The sequence below is a fragment of the Spodoptera frugiperda genome, chromosome 26, assembly GCF_023101765.2.
Source record: "Spodoptera frugiperda isolate SF20-4 chromosome 26, AGI-APGP_CSIRO_Sfru_2.0, whole genome shotgun sequence".
NCBI lineage: Eukaryota > Metazoa > Arthropoda > Insecta > Lepidoptera > Noctuidae > Spodoptera > Spodoptera frugiperda.
In genome coordinates, this window is record NC_064237.1 from 819,068 (window position 1) to 839,664 (window position 20,597).

Sequence of the window (20,597 nt, forward strand, 5' to 3'; positions counted from 1 at the left end):
TGCGAAGTGGTGTATAAAGATCAATGAGAATTAATAACTTCGGAGGGTTTAGAAACTACGCAGATGTCGCTAGTGTCGAGGAAGTTCCTGTTCGTATGAACTGGGCACCAACTACCAGTAGCCTACGGAATATTATTCAGTAACTAACAATAGAATGTTAGAAACGAGTGGAACTCGTGTATTTGTTAGAAACAACGGAACCATTGAAGCAAAAGAATAAAAGGGAGAATTTTTGATAAAGGGATCGTTTTGTTCCTTTTTGACAACGGCCGGCAATGAGTACAATAACTAACATTCCAATTTTCATTTAGATACAACTGCGTATTGTTTTGTTTTAAATATAATTCGAAAGTATGAGTCGTTTAGAGTAAAAAATATTATATGACTAATGAATACTGAAAAACCAAGTACCTAGTTTTCATCTAGGTAGTTTATTTCTTAATTATATTCAAGTTCAAGATCATTCAAGAAGTACCTATTGATAAACTTAGGTCTACTCGTGCCAACTACACTGGCGACCTTCTCTAATGGAAAAGCACCAGAAGCCGTAACAATACACCCGTAAATTAAATTTCTTATTGTAACTATTTGAAAAATCATTTACCGTAAATAGTTTTCCATGATTTATATTACTTTGTTTAAATGAATGATGATGATGAAATTACCACTACTGAAATGGTTAAAACATCGTGACATTTCTAGAATCATTTGATTATCAGGGTCATCTAATTGCATTTTCCATCTTGATCTCCTACACGGAACACTTAAAAGTGGAGGTCCTCTATAAATCAGCAGGTAGTTGGATTAGTCAGGAGTACGACAATTGAGTGACAAGTGGCATCCTGTCACGCGGGAGCTAAATTGATAACGATCCTTAAAACAATCAGGATAACTGCAGCGCCGGCGTTATGCCCACAATACAATCTAATAGACATGTATATGGGTGGTACGGGCACTTGTCCAAACTTATTTTGACTAATACACTCTAATCTTCTTAACAACTGAACAAAAAATTACTTTCCTATATTAATTTTCATGGTCATCGCACGATGTAAGGAAAAAATGGCGTCGACTTAAGAATTATTCATCAGAGCAAATTGAGTGTTTCCTCTTAATCTGGCGATCAATCAACGTGTCATATCCTCTGGAAAGATTAAGGACACAGCATCGGATATTAACTTAAATTTGTTAGGCTATACACAATTATCTCCTTGGGTCGACCTTCTAAGGAATAGAATGGAGTCTGAAGTTTGAAGTGCACCATATTTGCTTTAGCATGACATAAACCCTGAAATTATGGTAAATAAAACTTCTTTTAAATCCATTATGTATGTGTGTCCAACCAAAAAGCAATATTTGTACTGATATAAGAGAAAATGGTACCCAAAAAATGTATAAGAATAGATTAACGAAAAACGAAACCCAGTTCCCAGCATCTCCTGATTTACTGTTAACATTAACATTTCAGAATCATTTACCCATGAACAATAGTGTGCAAGATAAATTATACCCTAGTGGGGTGGAAATAAAGGTCATATCCTGCGGCATGAAAAACTCGGCTCTATTTGGCACCGCGCCAAGCTGGTCGGGATCTGCGGATATGTTACATAATAGTTACGAAGGCTTTTCTCGAACTTAGTCAAGACTACTAACATTAGTTAAAAACAACCATTTCGATTTCACTTGTAAACATTCCTAAGATCTAAAGTAGCTTTCTAAGAAATCTGTAATTCTTGACGAGTTTTCATGCGATGTTTGCACAACTTTCATCGTCCAATATTTTATTTTAATTGAACAGAATTCCTGTTTCCATTAGAATCGAGTTCACGTATCAAAAATGTTCACGTAGGTATTCTTTAGTTATCGCAGCTGTGAAAAAATTTAACCGATATTAATAACTGGAACTTAATTTATAAAACTACAATCTAATGTCAGAGGTGGCGTTGATACGTTATCGGGTACTAGCACCGTCATGCGGTGCGGTTCGATGGCCAAGCTGAATGAATGGCCGAGGTATAAAAAAAACCTTTAGAGCTACCATCGCTAATTATCGTCCAAAATATGGAATTCACCAGAACATCTCATGTGTAAACCTATTGTATTCAAAAAAACATCAGTGACTGTAGCAATTCGAATTAATCCGTTCTCTCGATGAGTAGTTCTAGGGATACTGTGTAGTCTCAGTCATTAAGAGTCCGACCTCCAGAGGGAAGGAAATTCGTAAGGATTTCCACATGTAATAAAAACGTAGCCCTATTAGATTTACTGTAGTGGCAAATGATGATTGTCTGTTTCCCTGTCTTCACTGTATCACTTATATTAAAGACCCTTGTACTCGTATTCCCAAACTTCTTAATTTTTTGCCACAAGAGTATTGTCAGAACTCATCCATTACTTCTCTCTGAACAAACCAAAAACCTTAACTTTTCACGAAGGCTTTCATCAACTTTTAATTTGATTTATGCAAAACCGAAGGGTAGGTACAACCATATTGTTACCTAGACATTATGTCGATACTGAGTCGAATGTTCACGACACCTTACAACACTGAACAACAAACAATGGGCAGGTAGACATTAAGATCGTCAATGTTTACACGTGGATCTTTGCTCGTTCGTAAAACAATAACTTTAAACCACGCCGCGCTATCGTGGAAGTTTTGACCAATATTATCATCGTCACTACAATTTGTACGCACATTGAAAGTTTGATAACAAGTCTATCGTATCGTACATTCTAGATGAAACTGTAAGTTAACCTCCGACATCTCCGATAAATGTGCGTATGTATGTATGGATTGCTAATGTTTTGCTAAGATAGATTGCGACATATTGAATGACTAAGAGGCTTATAATCATTACGTATACGACGGCGATAATGTAATCAATAAAGAAAACGTCACTGCCCATAGCTGAGAAGTTAAAAGTACTTAGACAATTAACGTTAAACAATCGTTCTTTCCATAAAAGTAATATCACAGCCATTACACACCGAAGAGAATATCGCATTTAGATTCAAAATCTTTGGCACACGGACCCACACGGTTCAGGAACTAATTGTTATCAGTTTTTAATTATCAGTCAGTTTAAAGGGGCAGCTAATATATTAAACATTGTAATTAACTGTGATAAAGCTAACCTAAAAGTGGTTGATAAATAGCAGTTGCTATCAGAAAAGAAATATATTTATACCACTATCAGAGTTTGGCTAACCTCTTTTCCAGAAGATGCTCAGAATAAGCAACATTTTCAGGTTTATTCCCAAAATAAGTAGTTGATAATTACAGTTATATTATAATGAATCTGTTTTCCTCGATAAGTAGGTATCTAGTTATCTACATATCAAAGGAAGATTACTAGGAAGTCGTAAAATGCGTAGTAATTTAGAGAGAAGCGGAAAGTTAATTATTTTCTTGATTACAACAAGAATTGAAGAATCATTTGCGTAAAAGCGGCGGCAAACCTCACAATTTTATATCTAAAAGATTTTAGAGCCACTGGCGACCGGAAAGTTTAGTGCGTAAATTCGTTTTTTGCCGCAGAAGGAATTAGAAAACTTTACGAACCATGGATTCTACTGTATTGGTATTGAAGAAAGCCATTGAAGGTAATGAGCTGTTAATGATTTCTCTGAAAGTTTCTGAATACTGTGCAACAAACGAAGGAAATCCACATTGTGATGTGCATGTTATTGAAAGACGGCATGGTAACATCAACACCAGCATCATATCACATACCATCGCCGATGGTAACAACGTACTCACGAGTGCCAACTACTTTATGGAAAGATTTCTTACACAGACACATTTGTACTCTGAAAAAATTTTAACGTCCATGTCAAACACTAATGCAAAAATATCCAAAAACAACACAGCCACAAACAAAAACATTAATTTGAATAAGGAACGTAAAGAATTTAATGCGGCCTTTGAAGAAACTGACATTGGCATTGAAGAGTTGGTTGATAATGCAAGCTTTATACTGACGCGCGAAACAAATACTAGATCCGAACATGCGATGTAAATAAAAACAAGACGCACCTCTGTTTGTGCCGTCATTTTGGCACTCTCTTCGTATAATACGTGCTTGCCAAATCCCGGTATTTTCAATGTATATAACCACATTTCTTACACAATTACTATTTTATAGTTAAAGCACATTTTAGTAAAAACACAACAAGTTCACAAACACGACTATATTAGCTGGCAGACTTGTGTCGGTAGGAAAGTTCACTTATTTGTCACTTCACGGAGTCTTTCGAGTTCAAAAAGTATTTGGTGTCAAAATAGAGTAAGCGCTCGTCGGGCGTCCGTCTTCGAACTAGCGCGGGCGCACTCGCGAAGTGGCCGGTGATGTGCACGCTCCGGGCCGCTCATTATTTAATAGTCTGATAAAAGATTATCTATTGAAGCGTCCTCGGTCAATATGACATTAAATTACGTATTTATCGCTGGATACCACTGAGTACATGACCACAGAGGTCATCAAAATGTACTAACTAAACACCCGTCTTCAGAAGAATTTAAATGGCTGACACTAAAAATGGAGATCTATGCTTGCAGTCTGTGAAAATCCACTCGTGGGATGCTTATTTCTGGTCGATTGACAGAATTTTACAAGAGCGAAAAAGATTAGAAGAGGGAACGTGAACACTACTTAAACCAATAATTGACGCGACGAAACTGACAATGATACATCCAAAGGTCTGCTACCCGGCACACATCGGAAAGATAAATGTCGCCAACTGAGATAAGAGAAGACAGAAGTGTCCAGAATTGGGACCTCTAACAATAAAGTATTAAAAGAGAATAAATTGTGTGTTACGGCGACCCGTACCCTTATTGACAGACAAACACATTTCATTCGAATTCAGTGCATTTCACTGAATCCATTGAAATCTTTACTTATTATTAGTTAAATGTTGCATTCGATTTTCTCGTCAGTAACCACATGCATGATACTTGTTTATTAATATTTCTAGTGATGATTTATTTTATAATTATAATTAAAACTCTACAATAGTAATTAGGTATTAAAGTTTATCCGTTATCTGAACGTAATGTTATTCTAGGAATATCGTCGCACCACGTGTATTTGTTTTAGTTCTTATGTAATTAACTACTAATGGACTCCAGATAATTACAACGTGTTGTTTTCTTTCAATGTACCTAATTTTAGACAGCTCGTAGGGTCGTTTGAAAAAGAAAGTCTTAATTGCCTACCTAACGGTAACCAATTTGCTGCTTTGATTTATTTTTTGAAATGTTGTTATCTTAATGCGATTCCACATTAAGTGCTAATGTGACAGTTTCAAGTGATGAGCTATTTACAGTAATTGATGATAAAAATGTACGATATCGTACGATACTTATATTTATCGACGGCGTGACACAGAAGAATGAATACATTGCTAAATAATCTGCAGATTAGATCGGGTATAAACTGGAATCATTTGGCCTACAAAGCCTTGGAAACTTGCAAATACGTTTATTTTAAAACAAAATACTTAAAAATATCAGAACGACTTGATGACTTTGATCATTTAGGTGCATGCATAATTTAGGCGCACACATTTGAATAGATTACTTTTGTACGAAACGAAATGGGTAATAACAATAGCAACAAATTAGTCATTGGCCACTGGTTCACTATCTATCTGGAATACTACACATAGTTTGGTCAAAGCAAAGTGTTTACTGATAGTCCACACTAGCTAATCGAGGAAGTGGACTGTGGAAGTGGCGTGTTTAGTACATTCCTATCATCTTGTACTCAATAAACCTACACACGCGCACGATAATAAATTATCTTACGAGAACATATATTTGGCGTCACTTTATTGGACACATTATGTCTCATAATTTACCAATCAACCGCATTTACCTCATTTTAAAGGACGTCGTTAAAAAGTCTTTTACCTCTTTAATTGGTACTTAGAGGTTAATATTAAATTGACATTATAATAGTACAGTTAGTTGTACCTATCAGTAGATATCAGAAGCCACTTGTTTAGTTTGCTCTCAGCTGCATAGAAAGGCTAATAAGAAAGTGGTTCGTGTTTATCTTCGGGCTTTAGATCTGCATGAAAAATGCGGGTTCTTTACTGTAGAAAAGATTTTTAGAAGTATTTTTTACGTTGATAAGATCGCTACTTTCATAAAGGAAATTTGAAATATATTATCAAACATTCCGAATATGACTACGATATTTTTAACAAAAACCGCAGTTGTAGTGAATTTAAGGCTCACTGCATCTGTAACATATTCGTCAAAATGTATTTCTCAATGAACCAAGCATTTTTATAAAGCGCTGCATTTATCCTTATCTCCAAAAACCGCCAAACTATGAACAGTCACGAGAGATAGTTGTGTTAAATGATTAAATATTCAAAAACGTGTTTGAACACGTGCTGTTGTTGAGACCGCATTTGAATGGCAGTTTTTACTTTTAGAGATGGTCTAGAAACCGATGGTGATGTAACAGTATGCTAATGACTCACGTGGGCGCACGCCGTGCTAGACTGCTGATATTATGTACAACTTAATCGCAACACTCTATTGTTCAAGTTGTGGTTATTCTGGCGCCATTGTATCGTCGCCATGTTTAATTATTACTCTGTTTGTTTGGACAGAATTTGTACGCTTAAATAAATAATTACATTACACTATTCCATCTCAAGGGAAATAATTAATATGTACCTTTTTGATAACTTCATTATTATTTTGATAATGAGTCTGTTTCTTGTTATGACGAAATATAAAACATTACGTAGACGTAGACACACGGTAAAAATTATAAAGATGTCTAAGTTGCTCTGTACAAAACATGAATAGATAAATCTTTTCAAGAACGAGAAGAGATTTAGTCTGTCAAGGAAAATGATAACAACGAATTGTTTAAAAACAACTAAATAATACTATCAGAATTAGCAACAAAGCCTACAAATCGTAGTACGTCATCAAAGAAAATATCAAATTATTTACAGACGATTTAATACCACAAAAACTCGTATTAAAGTCTGTGTTCAAATGATAGATGACTCGATGTTTCTACTAAAATACATTTGAGAACAATCGACGCCATTATTCACTTTTCTCTGATACACGCTTTTTCACATCGAGGTAGAAAATGAAATATAAGAATAATGGGACTAAAAGAACATAGTCATGATGGATTGGGTATGTAAAGGTGGGATCAAGGGTTCAGAAACTGTGACCAACGAGACATTTCGGCACACAAAAGCACAAATTTTCTAGGATCAGTTAATCTTATTGGGTTTATAGACAAAGGCGTAAATATCACTCGTATCTTAAGTACATTATGGGTTCGGTCTCCAATGCACGTTGGTCGAAGTGTTCAATGTAACATATAAAAACTCTTCTACAAATACCGATAAGGATATCAATCAATATGGACCTAATCCATTCCAAAATGGCAACGTGTGGCGTGAAATAGCAAAAACCATTCCTGTATCAGTAAGGCAGAATTTCACGGTTAAAGGTCGCAGTTTTTTTCAAGCAAATTTTGTCCCCAACACTAATTGAACAAGTACCGCAATATGAAACAAATGGAGCGTACTATTTCCATTAAGAGAAACAGTTTTCAAATTAAATGCATGACGAAGCACAATTATCACGGCAGAAGTTCTGGAATATTCTAGGTGCTTCTAAAGGTCGACGTTCTGCAATATATTGCACTTAGCTGCGACTCACATCTGTGGAGGCAATCAGACATTTACATGTCAAAAACTTTTAAGAGAAAAAAACTGTTGAATATTTATTTTACGTAGATTTAAATCCAAATTTATGTGCGCACTTATAAAAGTTTATTTTTATGTCTGCGATTAAAACTGATCAAAAAGGTTGTACCTAAAAGGACAAGCAACTCTAGGTGTTCGTAGAATAATAATCTGGGATTAAATGCACATATTTTAGTGTAACTCCGTAACAAAAGGTGTCCCAAAAAAAGTTTTAAATAAAAATTGTACAGAAAAATACTCGTTTGTGTTAAATAAAAGTACATAAAGTCTAAGAACCGAATACAGTCTTTGAAAAATAAAACAACGTAAAACATGATACGAGTAATGAACCAAACACATAAAACCACAATAGAACAAAAAACATAAAAGTCCCAAAGACGATAAAACGTTGCGAATTTGCAACTTTTACTCACGAGACCCTTTTGAGAAAATAACCGACACTGCTCAAATATTATCATGAGAATAAATAATCAAATCATCTCACGACATCTTTCGAGGTCTCGTTACTTTTCTGCTACGGTAGACATTGAATATTTTACTTCTAAAAATTCGAACCACTTTCTCGGGTACAGGGCGAGGGTTAACGACACAGGGCTCCGAGACAATTGTCATACAACGCACGTGTGACCTTCACAGGGATGAGTAGACCCGGTGCCATATCATACAGGGCCACAGACGAGACTCGACATAATGCAGTCCCAATATTCTCCAGATTCCATTATCAATTTTCTTTTTTTGCTTTAGACATTGAAAAACGTCCAAATGGAATAATCTACAACTAATATTGAGCCAAGCAATTTAACAAGCAGAAAGGATCCCGAAAAATGATTACACATTCAGGGTCGAGGGATGAAAAGCGAAACTGGCTCTATTGAGCGTGTCTAAATACTGAAAGCCTGTGCAAACAATATTCCAGTTTATGAGGCTTAAAGATTATGTCGGCATATTTAAAATTGACGTAAACAAGCAATTTTGCGCCGCACAAACGAGAACATTAGTTTAGAAAGCTTAGTCATCATCACAAAATCTAGTCCTATTATGTATTTGCTCCGGAGAAATGGTAGGTGGAACGGTACTAGTCCTAATTGTTTACGAAGGATTGCTATTTCTTTAATTAAAGGCTTTGCGAAATATCGTCGGTCCTTAGATTACACTGTCTAATCTAGAAAATTCGACATGTTTCAAAGGTCCCTTCACTCTATTAGAGTAATGGGTGCTTTTTACAACGGACATAGTCGAATATCAAGGGGTACATTTTGAACAAGCCCAAGAGCCCTCTACCCACAGAAGTGAAGGTCAAGGGCGCGTAGTTCAAGGACAACTTTCTAAGAACCACTAAGTGAGCCGGTGCGTACACCTAAAAGAATTAGTCTAAATTACTGTTGGAAATTTGGCATGGTTTCAGTTTACTTCAATTTATGGTTGTACCATAAAAGCTGATTTTGCTAAAAGCTGATTTCACTATAAATTATAGGTTATCGTTCCACAATCGAATTTAATTTAAGGGTCACCATCTGTCACCAGACTAAATTACGTCGGTAAAATACGCCAGCGTCCTAAGCCAAAGATAATGGAAAAGTTTCTGTGGTTAAATATCTAAAACAACGAAAAACACTGCAGGCTTCTGCGAAATGTGAGGAAACCGCAAGGGAAAACCTTTTGTGTATGACAGAAAGATGTATAGAGGTCAAATGTGACCCACTAGAGCAAATGAGAAATAAAAATAGCTGCTGGAAACCGAGACCAGCTATCTTTTGCTTCAATGAGCAAATGACATCGATGTTATTCGTCCGTGTAACGTATCAAAAGCTCTATGCTAATGGCGTATTTTCTCTTGTATATTTTCAACGCTAGACCGACCGACATGCGAATTCATTACATTTCGGTAATTTTCCGACACGATGCCGGCGCGGGATCGCTGAAAAAAGTTTGAAAACGTAATATAATTCACGTCGCAATAACTCAGCGGGATGGAGTAAGATTAAACGGAATTAATATCTCTGGAGGCTTACTTAGAGGGATCATTATTTGATGGTGAAAACAGAATATGATTTATGCAATCGTAACTACTTGTTAAGGAAAATACGTACACGATAACGGCTTAAACCAGCCAGTTAATATCTCTCATGATTAAAGAACGAAATCACTCAATAACAAAAAACACAACTTAATCAGAAAAATAAAATGAATGTGAGGAAGACTGGAAATCTTCAAGGAAAACGAAACAGAGTTAATTAGACTTGAGAAAAAATACTGAAAGACTGGTAATGTAGGTCATCAGAAGGAAAATAACATAGATAGGAACGAAATTGGAAATGCCGATGCCGAAGGTAGGTATCAGAGAATGAACGATAACAATGATTTGATAACAGCACTTATAGTGAACGATAGGAATACAATACAGCTACCTGTATATGGTATGGTTTGTGACAAAGACACTACGACAGCTATCTGCAAGTTCCACGTAGATACACGTGTCTCATATTTATAAACAAAACAGACACAAACATATACCTACGTACGCACTATAATTGCTCTCAAGTTTCTCTCCGTATTCAATTATCGCTTTTACCACCCGTTTAATAGAGTGCAGAGTAGCGTGGTTAATATGCGCATAGTTTGAATAGTGCTAGCGTTATCGCATTATGTAACCGTGTGTGTGTGTGCAGTAAATAAACTACGATGAACTTTGATAGAGAAACATAGGAGTGTTGTTACAGCTGATTTGTTTGAAACGCCATAAAACGGATAACAGTTAACGTTAAACATTGTAAGACATGGCTTAGAGCTAGTAATGTGGTAACGCATTTTGGACACTATAGCATACAATACTAAGAATTAAATTACCTCTTTAGGCAAGTATCTGAATACATGAACCACTTAGCCGGTTTACCGGGGCTCCGGCTCGAAAAGCAGGAGTAGGAACGGGATGATTTTGAATCGGTAAGAATCCGACACTCCCTCTCGCCTTGCGCAAAGCGGGTGAAGGGACTGGATGATTTCCTCCTCAAAAAAAGTGTTGATCCTCAATACTCCAGACGATTGGGGCTGAAGTATACCAACATACATAGAATCTACAGTAATGCAATAATACTAATGCATAAGCATACAATGATTGCACTGTAAAGTAGGTAGGTGTATTAGCAATAAACCTATTATTATGCAAACATAATTGATTACTATTATTAAAAATTCCCCTGATTATAAATGCGGACTAGGTATCGATTAAATACGCATTAAAACATTAAGTATTTAAAAAAGAAATAATTACAAATAGCGTTAATCCCCGTATTCTGTAGTATTAAAAGTGTAATTCCCCTTTTAAAACGGTATTTTTTCGCCCTCATTTCGATGTACCTCTGCCCTTACAATTATCGCATTGGCATTAAAAAAGGAAATACGTATTCTAAACAATTGATAGTAACTTCAGTAACCACGAAAGGCCTCCAAATAAAGAACTATTGAACTTTGTGCAAATGTCAATGTGTCGAGACTTCCGGGCCGAAGTTCTTGGCAAATACAAACTAAGGCCTCTTGAATAGCAATGCCATTATACATTCCTGCAACATATTTAACTTGATGGAATTTTAGTCTTCATTATTAAACAAAAACACTTCCATAAAGTCCAATTATTGACCAGAAAGAGGAAGATTTTCAAATTATTTCCATTGCGGGTATGAAGTCGGTCGGTCGTTGTATCCGCAAATTACCATGCAGTCTCCATAACTACGTCGTTATCGAAGATGCATCTAAATAGGTTTAACAAAGACGTACGGTTCTTAAACGGATTACTGGATGGGCCGGCAAGACGCCCGGTATCCGATTCAATTGAGGTCAGTTGGCTATTTTCAACGCGCACGATGGAATATTCTAGTTCACTGTCAAATATATAAACTTTTCTTCATTTTCCTATTACGATCTAGTTGTCTTGGCAACGGTAATACTGCTCGCAACTACTGTCTTGCAGTGAGTACGGAATTACATACGTATATTATGTAAATAGAAGAACAATGGATACTGAAGACAACAATACAATGTGTAAATAACTCTTCAACTTTAATCATAAACAGAATACCTACATGTAATACACCTAATGAAATAGATTACTTACCCAATGAATAGACACGTAAGGCAGCCTTATGTAATCTATAAATCATATACCATGAACCACTTAACTACGAACCTCAATTGACTGAAGAATGTTATTACAGAACCATTTCTATAAACTAAGGGGCCTTAATACATTCATAGTAAACATTATTGTATTGGTTCAACATTAATAACACGTGTGTGAAAGGTGCACTTCAATAACAGAAGTACGTAGACAAATAAGAATGAATTATAACAATAATATCATTGTAGTTATGCCAACTGCAGCCAAGACAAAGTACTGGAACCATGTGTGACCCGGTACAACCTCGCACACTTAACAATCGAAGTAAAAAATACACTTCTATTCAAACACGTAGAGGGAAATAGTAGGCTTGACCCACATAGGCAATCGCTTGACACCTGATATCGTTGAAAGAAACATATCGATAGAATCTATACGTCTGAGCTAAGCCGGAAATCGATTGTCACGCCATGAGACTATGAGACAAAGAAGGCCTTTACATAAGTGTCGTTGAAATGGCAGTCTGAATTCAAATTGCGTATTTCGTCCTAGTTGGCAACAACAGACTAGTAAACAAAAAAATAAGTCCAGTAATTTGATAGAAAAGAAAGAACATAAGTCATTAGACGCTCGTTCCAAAACTTATTGGAGAGAAGTTTATTGCTCATAATCACTGTTGCTACTTGGAGACGTCCCTGTAATTTAAGTCTCCAGTTAACCTCAGCAGAAAATAGACTAATACGAAAACGTATTTACCCAAACCGAAGGTTTTGAAAATAATATCAACGTAAATACGAATAATTTGTCCCAGGACAAATAAAATTAAGCATACACATGTATGAGTGAATCCGATATTAAAATCGGGGTATGTAAGAGGATTTTGTTCGCTCGCATGCGGCAAAACCGCTGCTCGAATATATATTTTAAGTAGGACTAGCATATTCCCCTGTCGCTGCTAAAACCTAAATGTACGCTTCTGAACAGCTCATTACCCATAATGATCGCTCAATTTCGGGTACATTAGCTGTACTTGTTTAGGAATATCAACCTTATTTTCATGTACGAGTAATAATAATGAGATAGATGGGCTTTTTGATAAATTAGATCAAATTTTGGAACACCTACTTCACTACTTAAGCAAAATTAAGTAAAGTCTCTGAAAAGGACTGCTAAAAGGTTACAAAATTAAGTAAAGTCTCTGAAAAGGACTGCTAAAAGGTTACATTAACCGAAAATAAAGGCCTGAATTTCGAAGCCGAAATTGGCCGCACTTTGGAGAAAAGTCAAATAAAAGGCGATGCTAGAAAAACACCAATCATAATTTAATACGTAAAGATGCTTAAATAATGATTTCAAAATGACTACATAACACGTAAATCACTATAACTATGTACGTGTCATATCACTCCTCGCTCATCGACTTTGAAATACGTAATTAAAGTCAATTGCCAGTCATTGACATCAATTCATTGATTAGCATGGCACGTTTCCCTTGTAAACAATGCATTTAAGAGTCCAAGTATAGGTTTAAAATAATTCCACCTTCCTCGAAGTTATAGAAGAACTTCATGAGAAACAATCGCACCAAGTTAAGAATGGTTCAAGAGTCAAGTTGGACAGTTAAAAGTTACGAAGCGCAGCATTGGTTTCTTCGCAAACTGTTCACTTTTCGTGCACGAGTTTGTGCATTTAGTATTTGAGTTGTGATTAATGTAGCTGAATTGATGTTGAAGAGTTTAACTTGGTTTCCTTTGCAATCTATACTCCTGAAACGATTTCCTTTTACCTGTAGATAGACCTGTTTGATTCGATTCACGACCGTTTTAGGCGTTACGTAAACACTTACAGCGCGCCTTCTGGTAATATTTGGACTTGTAAGTAAAAAAATGCATAAGTGATGAACTTTCGACCCATCGTTACTAATCCCCGAATACTTCCTAACTAGTTTAAGCTCGTTGAACTCGAGATGAGCCGCAGTGCGGGTGCCGCATCGATCGCCAGGCCTATCCCGAGCTATCCCGGAAACCACCGCGCCATTTAACCTGGCTGGTATCCGAACATGATCCTTCACGAAATGTTCTGAGAATCCACAGGAAATTAAGCATTACAACTCCTAGTATTACTTCAAACAACAAACAAGGTTTGAAGTAGATACTTCGTGACTTGAATCTTGTCAAATTCTGATCTGATTTCGTAGTTATTCGTGAAAGAAAACAGTTTTACAAAACCTGTGCAAACATTAGTTGTGATTACGTTTTCATGCCTGGTGTGTTGTAGTTAAATGTTCGCTTTGTCAGAATAAGTACACATGTTTCAGTGACGTGTTAACAGATAGGTAAGCCGTGAGCGTAATTGCGTTCACGTTTACCCAAGAACCGCAGGACATCAAGTTAGAACGTGATCAGCAAACTTGAATGTTTTGTCGAATTCTCCATTAGTTTTCTGCCATCTTAGGCATGACTTCGAAACTAATATAGCTACAAGTTTTTCATTAACTTCAATATACATTGTAGCAGTTATTAAAATGTAAATTGTACTTTTCAACATTAATTTTAAAAACCCGTTTAATAACGAACACCAACTTCCCAGACAAAGGGGTTCGGACAACGCTTCAGACTGAAACAATAAAAGCTGTAGTAACACATCTACCCGTAGCAAAACAAATGTTAAATATGCAGAGAGTAATCCAACTTCAGTGTAACGGAACAAACGTCATTCCATTTCTCTTTCATAGCACTCGTTCCCATTGGGATATTTGTCGCAACTTTACTGGGGGATCATAAAATAAATCAGGCTTGTTGTCGCCAGCGATACGTTGATTTACGCCCGATAGTAACTCCTGAAGTCTCGAAAGGATTTCCACCGGATTAGGTGCTGACCTAATCCTTAAGTTTCACAAATGAATTTTGTTCAATTCTTGGCAGATATACCTTTTTGAAGGAAAGTGGTGTGTTGTTTGTTACATGTTTGTGTTCATTTTGACAATTTGTGAACTTGTATTCGATATAGGTACGCCAATCTTCGTTTACTTGTACTTCTGCAATAAAGTAATGCCTTTTTCCATGTTTTAAAAAGATAAAGACTTTGCAACCAATTACGCAGTTAGTTGTGTTTAACAATCATTCTGTGGAAATGCTAATTAGGAGCACAACAATAGACTTAAGTGGATACCTACTCAGTATTTAAGAACTACCACTATTGTGTAAGTTCGATATGTTTTCTTAAAACAAATTGTACTTTAGGCGAGTGCCATTATTTCTTGTTTCCTCCCACGTTTTTACGTAAACTAGTTTCTATTTGAATCTTCAATGTTAGGTATGTTGTGAATTCTCGTGTTTTAGTAATTTCACGACGGTACACAGCCGGGACGGGCAATGGCCTTCATTATTAGTAAACAGTATCACATTAAGTCACACCACACGTGATCCGCTTCGCATAATAAGATGAAATACGAACGCGATCATTGTTTCACGAGTTGCAAGTTGCAATCGCATTCAATGACACTAACATTACAACATACAAAGATAAAGACTGAGTACTAAGCCCAGATTACCTGTAAGTAAGAACTAGGCTTACATATTCTGATTACACAGAAACCTTTGGAGTTTCAGCTAGTTTTGACTAGTTTTAGCTAGTTACTGTTATACTTTATACAATCAGATAAAGCTAGTGGAGAATGAAACTGAACTGAGATTAGACTGACATAAAATAATAACTATTTCGATAATACCTATTCACAAATAGACATATGAATAAGAAGGGTCTTAGTTCAGTCCTTATACTGTGCAGATGTAGAAAATGTCTAGCGTTTGTCTGACAGATGACGGCAATTTGTACCGCAATAATACTTACTAACACTTACTAGGATTGCTAAACTTTCTGTTAGACACTGTAACGAATCGATAAAGGTTACGAAGAAAATAAACTAAAGCCCTTGGGACGTAAATTCGAAACAAGATCGAAAAGGTTCGTGTGGGATAGATTGAGCTGCGATTCACTTTCGTGCATTGATCTCTCTAAACCCAACTAAAATCTTTTACGATCCAGTAAAAGTGGAAACTTAACCAAAGTTCTAATAGGATTTTCGTCGGATTTACTCCCAACCATAAAACTATATTTTTCTAGCTAGTAAAAGATTAATTTTATCGAATATTCCTAGAGTGTAATAATACTACTACTATCGCCTCGTGATCCATTGACATTAATAATAATTGATTAAGATTAACCTGGTATTAACGAATTATAAATTCGTACCGCTTTGATAGCGACAGTACGCAGGCGGCGTTAATTAAATATTTTAGTAAATTGAAGGTAAAATACCAAGAATTCTACGTGGGATAGAATACAAATGCTGATAATAAATAATGAATAATAAATCAATTTGATTCGTTGATCGTGTGACATGAAATATCGTTTTCCTAACATTCGTAGTTTTCTCTCCCACAGCATTCATAATGGACAATACATAACCAATCCATTCACTATAACTAATATTAATATTTTACTTTATGTAACACTGCACTTGATTCTGACGTCATAGTAACTACCTAATCACCTAACTAGAATTATCAATAAAATATCAGTTTTGCTGATATTTTGCGAATGGATTTATGGATCTAAAGATATGGTATCTATAAATCAGTCAATTTGTACTTCCTATATCGTGACCTTACACGATTAGCACCATATTATGTCGTGAGTCCTCGGACCTCGCCAACGACATTGCTATCGCATGTTTGCCAAGGAATTACACGTGGTAATGACACTTGATGATAAATCACAAACCTATTGAATCATTGTGAATTTATAGACAGACAGAAAGACGACCTGTGTTTACGGGATACGAGTTGGAAACTTACAAACTTAATAAATTAGACCTAGACTTAGGTTAGGCACTAAAGATGGTCTTAGTAGTTGTCTTAATAGTGGATGACTGATAGCAGGATCAAGATAGGATTTTTTCTATAGGAGGTTAGTGTTAGTGGTGAGTTAGTGACGTCAATGGGTTCTAGAATACGTAGTTTTTAATGTCATTGGCATAAGTGGTGTCGGGCATTCAACCAGGCATTGCATTGAGGAGCTGAAGAAAGCAAAAAATATCTAAGGATAGTAGGTGCTTGTGCGAACCTTCACGGACAAATACATACTGTAGTTACTCAGAATTAAAAGGAGAATGTCGCCTTTGCTACCGAGCTAAATATAACACATTTTCCGAGAATGTTTTCACGAAACGTAACCTAATTTGACAGTAATGTAAACAATGTTACCATCACGTGACACTTTATGTAGTGCTGAAGAATAAAACGCCGCGTAAATACACGTCACACGCGTAAATCGGAACACGTCACGTCGTCCAACGACCGGCACCTTCCCAGACTGTTCGAAATCCGAAATAAAATTAATAGTCTGTTGGATGAGGGAATCTAAATGCGCGCCAAATGCGCAATTGCAGATGATAACCGCCAAAAATTCGTGCCACGTTCTAAAATTGGTTTCCTGTAAATATTTTGTTTGAGACCGCTATTTACACTGTAAATAATTTTATTAATGACGTGAGGATTACTTTGAAACCAAAATTAATGAACACTGCGATTTTGGAACATGTCCCAGACAGTGCTCTTGACCTTACACCCTTAGAAAGTACTGGTGGCATGTCAGCAAATTTAATTTTATCAATGAATGATATTATATCTTCATTTATCCTTTTTTTTCTTAACTATAAGAATTCCAGCCAGAATTCTATTAAAACACTAAAATATTATAAGTAAGCATAGAGTAAATTACATACTTTTTTTTTTATTTCCTAAAAACCTAGAAAGCTAAAGAGAAGAGATTGACATTACTAGTTAATTAATTATCTTTGTATTCCAATGCACTTTACTTAATTGACTGGTTGATTACATTGTAAAACAAATGGAGACGGTTGCTAGGGAGTGATTGTGTTGTAGATTTACTACTACAATGCACACAAATGATAATGTAATGTAATTAATGTGGAGTGTAGGTCCGGCCAATCAAATAACAGAACATTTTACAAACAGGGCAGGAAGATAAGCTATAAATAAATGGACAACCAATGAATCATGGATCATGTACCTTAAATAGCTTACAAGGAAATATTACAATAATTGTTGTATTTTTTTTAAGGAATTAAAAAAATATGTGTGGTTACTTTGTCACATGTTTTGAGCAATTTATTCAGTTAGAATTATTTAACTTCTACGCAAGAAAGTTCATTCTATTGTTTTACTATTAAATATTATTCAGAAATGTATGTAGGTACCTAAATATTTACATTGTGGCTTCATAAGTAGTTATACTATTAAGCAATATTAAATAACTTTTAAAAAAATCTAATAAGAATATAATAAACTTGGTTTGGTGTATTTAAAAAAATATATATTAGTTACAAGTTAAAACTAGATTGCTTTTTACTACCATTTTTATTTTTTTGTATCTACAATACATAGTAATAAGAAAAGTATTTTGTAAGATACAAATTTAATGGTCAGTCTAATTATTTAGGTAAGTCAGCTGTTTGACCTACCTCCACCCAGGTGAATCTGCAAGGACATTGGGCTGCAACTTTCTAATATGTATTTTTTTAGACTCAGCTTCAAACAAGGACCCATTCACATCTGCCTAGTCAACATATTGAAGGAGCACTATTTTTTAAAATCAATAGTTTATGGTTATCTTGAACTTTTCATTTAGAAACCGAAAGTTATTGATAATATAATCAAACTTTCTACTGTATACTTACTTAAATTCACAGTTGCTCTTAGTTTAGCAACAACTATAACTTTATTATCCTAAGAATACCATCTATTATCTGAGATAACTAAATTTCATGCATGGCTAGTTTCACGTTGACTGCACAAAAATAATAAAAATACATTTAGAACACTTACCAAAATACTTTACTCGACTGGTCGATGCTAGAAAACAGCTCGGATCATCGCAATACTCGCGTAAAATCACTTAGAAATACACGAAAATAAATGAAAGTCGATAAATAGTGGAAACAACAAAAGAGGGTAAAATGTTAGGCACTTGGTTTCGTTTTTAATCGCTCAATCAAGAGGTACCGAACTACTTTTAACTCTTATTTAACTGAAGTCACAGTGTATCTTTACAAAATCGTGTTAATTTTATTGATAATTAACGTTGTCGAAGCAGTATTGACTAAATTCAACAACCTAAAATTCGCAAAATTGATCTAAAAACCTCGACGAGCGATTCTATAGAATGGAAATGAAATAAATAAAGAGAACGGACACCAAAAAGTAAATGTGAGAGTGACTCGATTACCAACTCGATTTCACTCTCTGTATTCGATTCTTTTCTTTCGTGTCAATGTCATACAACTTCAAGATTTCGCCACTCGCCTAACGAAATTAAACTCAAAACTTTTATTATTTGTAATTACTAACAATACATAAAATTGTTTGGTACGACTACATGTTAATTATCATAATGAACGTAAATAAATTAATCAACCTTCGACGTTTTACTTTGTTTTCCACTTAAGTTTGTCTATGCAACTGTCGAGAATATTTTCTGTAGCAACGCTCCGTTTTACGCCATGTTGGGGACATTGACGATTTGACAATCATGACATTGACAGCCGGCTGACAAATTTGAAATTTGTTTTTGTAACTGAAATCGTTTATCGTTGTTGCAAGTTTATTTTGTGGTTTAATTTGAAAGTTTTTGTTGCGTATATAAATATTATACAATCTCTTCCATCATGACAAACAATGCTTTAGAAAGTCCTCCTCTATTTTTAGTTGAAGAAAGAATAAAAACCTTTAAGAACTGGCCATTTAGTGACAAAAATAAATGCAATGTGCGGAACATGGCTGAAGCTGGTTTTTATTCCGTAGCGACGGGCGCTGATGATGCTGATGCCGCGAAATGCTTCCTTTGTGGAAAAGAACTGGATGGTTGGGAAGCTAGTGATGACCCTTGGGCGGAGCACAAGAGCCATGCTATGAAGTGTGCCTTCGTTCAGCTGGGGAAAAAGGAAGATGAACTGCTTGTGAGTTTATCATAGTTTTAGCTTTAGAATGTATAGTCGTATGAGATAAAGGGCTTGATTTATATTATGAATGTGTTTCTAGTAGTTTTTACTCATTGTTAATGCTAAAGAATGAACAGTATTATTGTTCCTTTTGTGCCTCACATTTGCCATGATGATCAGTGAATATCTTTAGGTGATGATTATAATACATTTTACTTTGTTTCAGCTCTCAGAGTTCCTGTCTGTCATCAAACAGTATATGATTAATGAAACCAAGCGCATTGCGGAGGTGGCCAAAGAAAGAGTTGATGAGAAGGCAAAGGCAGTGCGCAGAAGATGCCTAGGAAGGAAATGAGATTTATTGTAATTATATTATGTACTTCTTGAGATAAATTGTGGCCAGTGTGAATACTAGCGGCCTGTATACTAGGTATATTGATAATAATTATGATTTAGGATTAATTGATATACATGTATCGACTGATGTGAATGTATTAATTAAATGATTGTTGTGGTAAATATTTTGTTTTACTTGAATACATTAAGCATTGACTGCCAGTTTGAGTATTATAGAAATAAAATACATTGTATCTTAGTAAATCCACACTCCAACACATAACAAGTTTTACCAGGACATGCCCAAAGCATTACATTAGATTTGTCCCATCAGGCAAGATATCAGCGAAAAGTTGACCCAACCAG

At 35.4% G+C, this 20,597-nt stretch overlaps 2 protein-coding genes across 4 annotated transcripts in view; one reads left to right on the forward strand and one right to left on the reverse strand.

The window, feature by feature from the left end:
• Positions 1-19,174, reverse strand: part of LOC118264776 (uncharacterized) — a 32,525-nt gene extending 13,351 nt beyond the window's left edge. Inside the window, exon 1 of one of the 3 annotated variants that reach the window (XM_035577404.2) lies at positions 18,784-19,174. The gene's annotated coding sequence lies outside the window, so the exon portion shown is untranslated. Of the gene's footprint in view, positions 1-4,039; positions 4,677-17,139; positions 17,469-18,783 lie in introns of those variants that run through there. The other 2 variants (XM_035577407.2, XM_035577405.2) reach the window with 2 other exon arrangements.
• Positions 19,175-19,508: 334 nt separating this feature from the next.
• Positions 19,509-20,414, forward strand: LOC118264778 (baculoviral IAP repeat-containing protein 5). The gene is made up of 2 exons (XM_035577408.2): positions 19,509-19,913; positions 20,122-20,414. The coding sequence occupies exons 1-2, from the start codon at positions 19,623-19,625 to the stop codon at positions 20,248-20,250; spliced, it is 420 nt and encodes a 139-aa protein (XP_035433301.2). The 5' UTR covers positions 19,509-19,622; the 3' UTR covers positions 20,251-20,414.
• The last annotated feature ends 183 nt before the right edge of the window (positions 20,415-20,597 follow it).